Genomic DNA, 10,000 nt, shown 5'->3' with positions numbered 1-10,000 from the left:
AGAAGGTGACGTCATGACATAGGAGGGTCAAGTCCTCTCTCTCTCTCTCTCTCTCTCTCTCTCTCTCTCTCTCTCTCTCTCTCTCTCTCTCTCTCTCTCTCTCTCTCTCTCTCTCTGCTTCAGATTAGCATTGGCAACAGTGACATCATAACCAGAAAAGGACACGTCTCTCTCTCTCTCTCTCTCTCTCTCTCTCTCTCTCTCTCTCTCTCTCTCTCTCTCTCTCTCTGATTTCCTTTTTTTCCACATTGTTTAACTAAGGAGAGATAAGTTGATTTCGAGTATATATGAGAACTGCATTTTTTGTTTGTAAATACTAACTGATTCTCTCTCTCTCTCTCTCTCTCTCTCTCTCTCTCTCTCTCTCTCTCTCTCACTCTCTCTCTCTCTCTCTCTCTCTCCCTCTCTCTCACCTTGTTTGATTTGCTTACCTTCGTCTATGTTTAACTAAGGAGATGATTAGCTGATTTCGAGCATATGTATATAGGAACAGCATTTTTGTTTGTACGTCACACAGACACACACACACACACACACACACACACACACACACACACACACACACACACACACACTCTCTCTCTCTCCTCTCTCTCTCTCTCTCTCTCTCTCTCTCTCTCATTAATTTCAGTAAAATAAAAATAGAAAGGTCAGTATCAAAGATGTACACGTCATAGTTTCTCTCTCTCTCTCTTTCCGGTAAGCACAAACGCAGCGGTGATGTCATGACTTGCCTCCACCAATAGAAGACCGTCTGACGTGAGCACTCCGTGACGTCACTGTTGCTTACTTCCCATTGGTCCGTTCACAGAGCCAGAGTGATCAAATTCACATATTCAGAAAGACACATTTTCACCACGGAAGGCAAAGGATAATAAGATAAGAACAATAATACAGAGAGAAAAATCCACAAGATTGATAGAAATTAACCCAAACGGACAATTAGTAAGTGAAGACATTAAGTATTGGTGAAAAGAATACTAACACTTGGCAATGGTACCACACGCTCTCTCTCTCTTTCTCTCATGGAAATATATAATAAGGAACCTGTATGAGGGAGATACAGTCAGCCTCTACACGTGTTAGTCGACGCACAGCCAGCGCTCCACTCAAACAGGTGAGTGACAAGTGGGGAATGCAGGGTGACAAACTAGAGAGTGATGGAAAGAAGAAAGAGAGGCTGAGGAACAGAGGCGAGGGAGAGGACGAGTGGATCTAAAACAATGCAGGGGATGTCTTTATTCTTGTGGCATTGGTTTGCATGTATTGACGCGTAAAGAGTGACGAGTGGGGAATGCAGATAGATGGGTTAGAGACGGAAGCGAAAGAAAGGCCGAGTGAATGTGAAACAATGCAAAGGGAGTTTTGTTTTCTTTTTTTTCTATGAGTAATAGTTCGTGTATATTAATAATTCTACTGTAGCATGTTTGTCTGTACTTACCATAGAGAACACAGTAAAAATCATCTGTTTGTATGAGCTTACAGAAAAGAGGGAGAGAATAAGTTAATTTTGTCTATTGAAGAGGTTGCAGTAGATATAAATGATGCAGAAATTGAAGGTGATTACGGAGAAGAAAAAAAAAGTCTTGCGGTGAAAGGGTTAACGTATAAAAAAAGAAGGGGAAGTGCAGTTTTTATTCCCAGAATGAAGTAATGCCGAGCTGACACGTCACGTATGTTTGTGGTTATGGTGAAGGATGCAAGATGACTCAGTGGTGATTTGGGAGCAGGGTGCGAAATAATGCTGTGATAGACAAAAAACAGTGAGGATTTGCGTCGAGTTAACATTGGCAGCATTAGAGAAAATGATGAACAGACAGATTTTAGTAGTTTTTGGTGAAGGATGCAAGATGACTCAGTGGTGACTTGGGAGCAGGATGTGAAATGGTGCTGCGATAGGCAAAGCAATGAGGATGTGTTCGTTAGGATCGCTACCATTTGAGCAGTAGTAAATGCAGGCAGAATGTGTTATTTTGGGCTACGTGGTGAGCAGAGGCTAACGGCACCAGGAAATTCTTTGGTTGAGTAGGGTTAATACACTGAGAGAGAGAGAGAGAGAAAAAAACGATGACATAATGCAAAGAGTAAAAACATGAATATTTGTAAAGATTGGTGATGTTTACATAAGAAAAGGAATGTCAGCTTCAGGAAGTGATGAAAAGACAGATTCTCCTGGTGTGGCCATGTAGAGAGAGAGAGAGAGAGAGAGAGAGAGAGAGAGAGAGAGAGAGAGAGAGAGAGAGAGAGAGAGAGAGAGAGAGAGAGAGAGAGAGAGAGAGAGAGAGAGAGAGAGAGAGACGACTTAATATAGTTTTCCTACAATGGCTAATAATAGGCACCAAAACAACACATAAAGAACTGAATTAAACACACACAAGGACTTGCCTCCACTTGACTACAAAGAGAGAGAAAGGATAAGAACGACAGGGTGAAGTATGACGAGCTTACTGAGTGAGTGACAGATTTAAGAGCACCGCAACAAAAGACAAAGGACAACAACTCTGGGCACAGCAACAACGGGATCATATGGCGCAGCACGAAGAAGAAGAAGAAGAAGAAGAAGAAGAAGAAGAAGAAGAAGAAGAAGAAGAAGAAGAAGAAGAAGAAGAAGAAGAAGAAGAAGAAGAAGAAGAAGAAGAAGAAGAAGAAGAAGAAGAAGAAGAAGAAGAAGAAGAAGAAGAAGAAGAAGAAGAAGAAGAAGAAGTGCTGCTAAGTCAAGAAAGATAAACACTACCAGACAAGAGATAATGTAGTCAAGAAGGCACAAGATGATACCCTGAGGAATAATAATAATAATAATAATAATAATAATAATAATAATAATAATAATAATAATAATAATAATAATAAATTACGACTGAGTGAAGGATGATAAACAAGCCCAGATTAAAGTTAGCACACCACGGACAAACTGAAGAGGGCATAAGATGCTACCGTGCGGAAGAACTTCCAGAGAAAAAACGAGATGACAGACAGACAAACTACGCATTAACTGTGCATCCTGGCGGCTTGCCATCAAGAGACACTGGTTGATGAGATGGAACACAAGGGAACACTAAGGAAGATCAAACAGTAGATGACTTTGTTTGACCTTACCAGTGAGTGACGAGCTAAAATATTGACTTCAAAGCACTGGGGCTGGCGAGGGTGGGGGAACACAAAGGAAGAATAAATATTAGAAGATCTGTTCACCTTTACGAATAGGTGATAAGCAGAATTATCAACTCTAAACTAAAACACTGAGGGTCGCGTGGGTGGAGGAACACTTAAAAAAAAAAAAAAAAAAAAAAAAAAAAAAAAAAACTAGGAAAATTTTTCACCCTTCCTAGTTGCTGATAAGCCAAATTATTAATTCTAAACGGACCGAAGCTGGCAAGGGTGAATACTGCGTTTGTCCTTCAGAATGGCACCAAAATATACATACAAAAGTGAAGGGCATTTAAAAGAGCTTGTCATAAATCTTCCAATAATAAGCGGGTGAGTAACCAGTGCTTTAGCTTCACAACACGTGCATCGTACAGTGTATAATGATGGTATTGGGCAAGTGTGTGTGTGTGTGTGTGTGTGTGTGTGTGTGTGTGTGTGTGTGTGTGTGTGTGTGTGTGTGTGTGTGTGTGTTCTGCCACGGGCGGTCACCACACCTTGACTAGCCTAGCCAGAGGGGTCAGCCAGCCACAGGTTTCTCTCTCTCTCTCTCTCTCTCTCTCTCTCTCTCTCTCTCTCTCTCTCTCTCTCTCTCTCTCCCTGAATTAAGCTTAAATATTTTGTCGTTAAATTTGATAAAGCAAACACTCCTTCAAAGAGAGAGAGAGAGAGAGAGAGAGAGAGAGAGAGAGAGAGAGAGAGAGAGAGAGAGAGAGAGAGAGAGAGAGAGAGAGAGAGAGAGAGAGAGAGAGAGAGAGAGAGAGAGGAAATAACCACAAATATTTCACATTGACCAGGAAATCGTAATTCGCCCACAACCACTTTCTCTCTCTCTCTCTCTCTCTCTCTCTCTCTCTCTCTCTCTCTCTCTCTCTCTCTCTCTCTCTCTCTCTCTCTCTCTCTCTCTCAAACACCTACGCATACACTTTCTCCATCTGTTTTTGCCTCTACTCTGAGAGTATGTGTGTGTGTGTGTGTGTGTGTGTGTGTGTGTGTGTGTGTGTGTGTGTGTGTGTGTGTGTGTGTGTGTGTGTGTGTGTGTGTGTGTGTGAGAGAGAGAGAGAGAGAGAGAGAGAGAGAGAGAGAGAGAGAGAGAGAGAGAGAGAGAGAGAGAGAGAGAGAGAGAGAGAGAGAGAGAGAGAGAGAGAGAGAGAGAGAGAGAGAGAATCATACGAGTCACATATATAAATAGCTTTAAACATGTGACAACAGACAGATGCAAAATTAATTGATAAGTGAACGGACCTGATGACTTGTTTGGTACGTTGTTGAGTTTCTATGTTCGCGAAGGGTCAGGTCAGGCGAGAAAGCTGCTGACCTGACTTCACTGTCGACGTGGCTGACCTAGCTAGCTCCCACTGCCAACCACGACTAGCGCAACACTGCAATAAAGAAGAGAGAAAAAAATATGAAGAAAAATATTATGCGAAAATAAAGGGAGAGGAGACGACTGGAGAAAGTGAGGTTGCGTAAGTGTATTTTGATGATGATGGTGGTGGTGGTGGTTGTGGTAATGGTGTGTGCTGTGGTGATGGTGGTGGTGGTGGTGGTAATAATAATAATAATAATAATAATAATAATAATAATAATAATAATAATAATAATAATAATAATAATAATAATTTATGACAACGACTACTACTACTACTTCTACTAATAACAAAAACGGTAATAAAATTGATAATAATGATAAAAAAGATAATAATAATAATGTAATCAGTAAATTAATAAGTTATAATACTCTCGAAAAAAAGTAAATTAAGTAAACTAGAAAAAAAAAACATTCATCGACAAAAGTAAAAAGAAAAGTAAAACAAGAGTAAAGTAAAATTAAATAAACAAACAAACAAACAAAGGTATTAGGACGTTCACAGTTAATACAGTCTTGATGGTACAATAAAAAGAAAACTGCACGGTTGAAACAGAATATAAATAATGAATAAATAAATAAATAAAATAATAAAATAATAATAATAATAATAATAATAATAATAATAATAATAATAATGATAATAATAATAAATAAGTGAAACAGGAAAAGGAGAATAAAACTATAAAATGTCAAACTAAAAATAACGATTAGGAAAAAAATACGCTACGAAAAATAAAATTAAAAGGAAGAAAAATAGTACATGGACAGAGAGGAGGAGGAAAAAAAAAAAAAAGAGGAAAATTATCAAAGGTCGCTTTGCTTATGAACTTGATATTCAATTTCCTGACATTGAATAGAAGGTTCTGTCCATTAATATCCGTTTCATTTTGTTTTTCTTTGTCGTTAACAGGAGTAACTTTCACTCTCTAAATGTCTGTCACGCACAAAGGAACACGAAGGAAGAACAAGCAGCAGCAGCTACAACAGTATTGCTGACCCCACTTTGAAGGAGGTTTTAAGACACTTCTCGTAATTTTGTGTATATATATATATATATATATATATATATATATATATATATATATATATATATATATATATATATATATATATATATATATATATATATATATATATATATATATATATATATATATATATATATATATATATATATATATATATATATATATATATATATATATATATATATATATATATATATATTTTTATTTTTTTTTTTTTTTTTTTTTTTTTTGCGGCCAATTTACTTTTGGGACTGGCATCTTCAGTGGACCTTATTTATTTATTTATCTATTTTTTGCTGTCGTTTTGTTGGCGTTGATCAAAACCCCTCTGACATGCGAAAAAAAAGAAGAATGAATAAACAAAAAAGTGAGAAAAATAAATAAATAACAAAACAAAAATGAATAGATAAATAAGAAAATGAGGAAAACAAACAAAACTAAATAAATCAATAAAGTCGTGTATCGCCGGATTGGGAAACGTGGTAACACTCCACTGAAGAATTTCCTGCTGGACTCTGCCGCACCGCCAGATTAGGAAACCCAGGTCACAGCTGTGCCTATTTCTTTGTAAATGTACTGTATTTCCTCTACGTACGCACGCACACAGGCACGCTCTCTCTCTCTCTCTCTCTCTCTCTCTCTCTCTCTCTCTCTCTCTCTCTCTCTCTCTCTCTCTCTCTCTCTCTCTCTCACACACACACACACACTCTACACGCACGCTCTCTCTCTCTTAAACACACACTCTACACGCACTCTCTCTCTCTCTCTCTCTCTCTCTCTCTCTCTCTCTCTCTCTCTCTCTCTCTCTCTCTCTCTCTCTCTCTCTCTCTCTCTCTTTCCTTGACAGTTCCTTCTTCCGTGTCAGGCAGAGAGGTGGAGAGAGTAAAGAAATAAATTAACTACTAACTTCCTACTCTCTCTCTCTCTCTCTCTCTCTCTACTTGACCACTTGGCCCCGAACAGAGGTCACCACTTAGAACTTCCTCGTAGAGGAAAAACAGAGAGAGAGAGAGAGAGAGAGAGAGAGAGAGAGAGAGAGAGAGAGAGAGAGAGAGAGAGAGAGTCATTAAAATTCTGTTCTGTGATTGGTTCAAGAATCTGTGATGTCATTTTATACTTGCATTGTGATTGGCTGACTGTTTCTTATGAGAGAGAGAGAGAGAGAGAGAGAGAGAGAGAGAGAGAGAGAGAGAGAGAGAGAGAGAGAGAGAGAGAGAGAGAGAGAGAGAGAGAGAGAGAGAGAGAGAGAGAGACTTTCCATCCCCTTTCACTCACTGTTGTCATTTACATACAGCAGGGCATTGTTTGTTTCATCATCATCATCATCATCATCATTATCATCATCATCATCATCATCATCATCTTTTTCTTTTTCTTCTCCGCTTCGTTCTTTTCTCATGAGCCAAGAAGTTTTTTTTTTCTCTGAAGACTGGCACTTTCAATAACCCTTTTTTATACCCTTTTTTTTTTTTAATGACCTTGGCCAGAGCCCCCTCTTATATAAAACAGAAAACGCATTAATTTCTCACTGCCTCTTTACGTCTGGTTTATTTTTACTTACTCTTACTACTGTTTACTCTTTTATAAACTGACCACTGTTTTATATTCCTATACTCCTGATTCATGTAGGAAGCGTTATGGTGTGCGCGCTTTTGTTTAATTATTTATTTATATATTTTTTCGTCCTTGGCTGATCTTCCTGAGAGAGAGAGAGAGAGAGAGAGAGAGAGAGAGAGAGAGAGAGAGAGAGAGAGAGAGAGAGAGAGAGAGAGAGAGAGAGAGAGACCTTTGCATCTTCCCTTCAGCGCACGGCAACAAATAATTTAAGCAGCGTGGAGGAACTGACGGAACCACACAAAGGGCGTGGAATACAGCAGTGTAGTCGGGTCCTATCAGATAAAAGCCTTAACCCTACAGAGTTCCGGGTGTTTTGTCCATAAAAATGAAGGTGCGTGTGGAGAAAGAGAGAAAGAAAATAATAAACAAAGAAAAAGAAGAAGAAGAATAAAAAAAAAGGTTACAGATCTGACCTTGAATCGCAAAAAAACTCCAGGGAAATGTAACTAATTTTTTACTCAGTTTTCTTTTTTTTCTTTTTAGTTTTATTCTTTATTTTCTAGCTCGAACCGTCCATGGCACAGTGCATAGCTATTAGCCACAATTCTTTTTTATTATTATTATTATTAGGAGGAGGAGAAGGTCGAAGGGGTACAGGGAGAGGAGGATGCCAAAGAAGACTGAGGCAAGAGGGAGAAAGGGAAGGAATAATGACGAAACGTGTGGAATTTTTAATATTATGAAAAAAAAAAGATCTCTAAAACTCTGTAGAGAGCGTTAATAATACCGGTCATTTTAACGTCTGTTGTGGATGATGTGTGCATGATTGTGTAGTGTTTTGTATGGGTTATGCCGCGTGGGATTACCAGCCTGGCGTATACATAGATAGACAGACATTTGTAATACTAAAATTATGGATAAATATAGAATAGTTACTGCTGTAATGTTTCCATATTCTTTCAGTCGCCGTCAAGGACATCTCTCAGAAAATGACGGCTTTTGTGACTAACTTTACTACTGAACTTCCAATAGATGAAATTTAATCTCGGTTCTGCTCTGTCCTTACTGGAGGTTAATGGAGGGAACACGGAATGATCCTTTGCAGTGAATGAAAGTTGTGAAATTAGCCACGTCTTTCAGTGAGGGATGTGCTTCCCTTTTATCAACATGTATTCTTCGTCCACAGACTCACAACATGAAGACGTGTGGATACCTTGCCGTCCTCCTCCTGGCGATTGTCGGTGAGTGAAACACGCACACGTACACAAATACAAACATATATTCATGCATACGAGTACATACATACAAAGTAAAGTGTATGATGACGTGAATATATGAAAAGAAAACTGAATTCAACTTACTATGATAAAATGCACAAAACGAACTTCTTGATAAAAACTTTTACACACAAACACACACACACACACACACACACACGCCAGTAACGTAAGTGCTGTTGTTGTTGTTGTTGTTGTTGTTGTTGTTGTTGTTGTTATTATTATATTATTATTATTAGCAAAAGTAGTTGTACTACTACTACTACTACTACTACTACTACTACTACTACTAACAATAACAACAACAATAAACTAATAGTAGTAGTAGCAACAACAGCAGTAAAAAAAAGTATTAGCGACTTAAGCATGGTGCAAGGAATGAAGAGGTGTGGTGTCTGGGCAGGCGTGGTGGTGGCGGTGACGGAGGCCCCGGCGAACCGGGAGTGCAGCAAGGGGGACTTCAACTGCGGCACACATTGCATCCCCGCGCAGTACGTGTGTGACGGCTTCTTCGACTGTCCCACGGGCGACGACGAGGTACGTGTGTGTGTGTGTGTGTGTGTGTGTGTGTGTGTGTGTGTGTGTGTGTGTGTGTGTGTGTGTGTGTGTGTGTAGGATCTCTCTCTCTCTGCATACCAGCACCACTTCTTTTTAACAATTGCCTCTTTTTAACAACGCAAAATCAATAAAACTAACAGCCCTCAGCTATTCAAATGACAATACATAAATTTACTCATATTCTTCCAATCAGAAAAAAAAAAACAACGACTTTCCTTCATAAGCCTAAAGTCATAATTCTCACATATATGACTGGTCTAGCTGAACTTCATCTTACGAATATCCTGGAACTTGGAAAGTAAAAAGATTCATTGAAAAGTGGAAGTAGTTTGTCAGTTGGTGGGTCTTCTGGGGATTGGAGATAGAGGCAAAGACAGACTAGCAGGAAAACAGAGACCAAAGAGAAGGTGACAGAGGTGAGAAAAGACTGGCTAAATAGAGATAGAGGCATGAGAATACTGGAGAGACATAAAACAGAGGCATGAAAGGACTTGATAAATAGAGGTAGAGGTGACAGAGGCAAAGAAAGACTGAATAAATAGGGATAGAGAAAAAAAAAGAAAGACTGGATAAACAGATAGATCCAAGAAAAGACAGGATAAATAGAGGTGATAGAGACAAGGAAAAAAATAATTGATAAAGAGAGAAGGATAGAAAAAGAAGAAAGAAAAAGATTAGATAAACGGAAATGAAGTCAAGGACGGACTGAATAATTATAGATAGCAAAAAGGAAAACCTGGCTAAATATAAACAGAAGAGGTGATACTCGTAGAAGGAAGGAAAGACTGGATGAATAGAGACAGAAGAAGAGTTAAGATAGGCAAGAACAGATTAGATAAATGTAGATAGAGGCAAGGAGACACTGGATAAATGGAAATTGAGGCAACAAGGAAGGAGTGAACAGAAAAGGAGGTGACAGTGGGATGGAAAGACGAAATAAAATAAAAAAAAAGATAGAAGCAAGGAAACACTGGATAAACAGAGACAGAAAGAGAGATGATAGAAGCAAGGAAAAAGACTGGCTAAATATACACCAAATAAGAGGTACCAGAGATAAAGAAAGG

At 38.6% G+C, this 10,000-nt stretch overlaps 1 protein-coding gene and 1 long non-coding RNA gene across 2 annotated transcripts in view; one reads left to right on the top strand and one right to left on the bottom strand.

Annotated features, from left to right (window-relative positions):
* The window catches only part of LOC135100552 (uncharacterized), a 234,695-nt gene that overhangs the window by 199,182 nt on the left and 25,513 nt on the right, over positions 1–10,000 (bottom strand). The window contains exon 2 of the long non-coding RNA XR_010268794.1: positions 4,390–4,526. This is a non-coding gene — a long non-coding RNA (uncharacterized LOC135100552). The remainder of the gene's footprint in view (positions 1–4,389; positions 4,527–10,000) is intronic.
* The window catches only part of LOC135100546 (vitellogenin receptor Yl-like), a 9,190-nt gene continuing 208 nt past the window's right edge, over positions 1,019–10,000 (top strand). The window contains exons 1-3 of the mRNA XM_064003538.1: positions 1,019–1,117; positions 8,288–8,342; positions 8,782–8,915. Of these exons, the coding sequence (XP_063859608.1) occupies positions 1,052–1,117; positions 8,288–8,342; positions 8,782–8,915 (255 nt within the window). The 5' untranslated portion in view covers positions 1,019–1,051. The remainder of the gene's footprint in view (positions 1,118–8,287; positions 8,343–8,781; positions 8,916–10,000) is intronic.

Source organism: Scylla paramamosain, chromosome 1 (genome assembly GCF_035594125.1).
Source record: "Scylla paramamosain isolate STU-SP2022 chromosome 1, ASM3559412v1, whole genome shotgun sequence".
Classification (NCBI taxonomy): Eukaryota; Metazoa; Arthropoda; class Malacostraca; order Decapoda; family Portunidae; genus Scylla; species Scylla paramamosain.
Note: the sequence above shows the minus strand (reverse complement) of the source record. Positions and strands in the feature narration are given on the sequence as shown.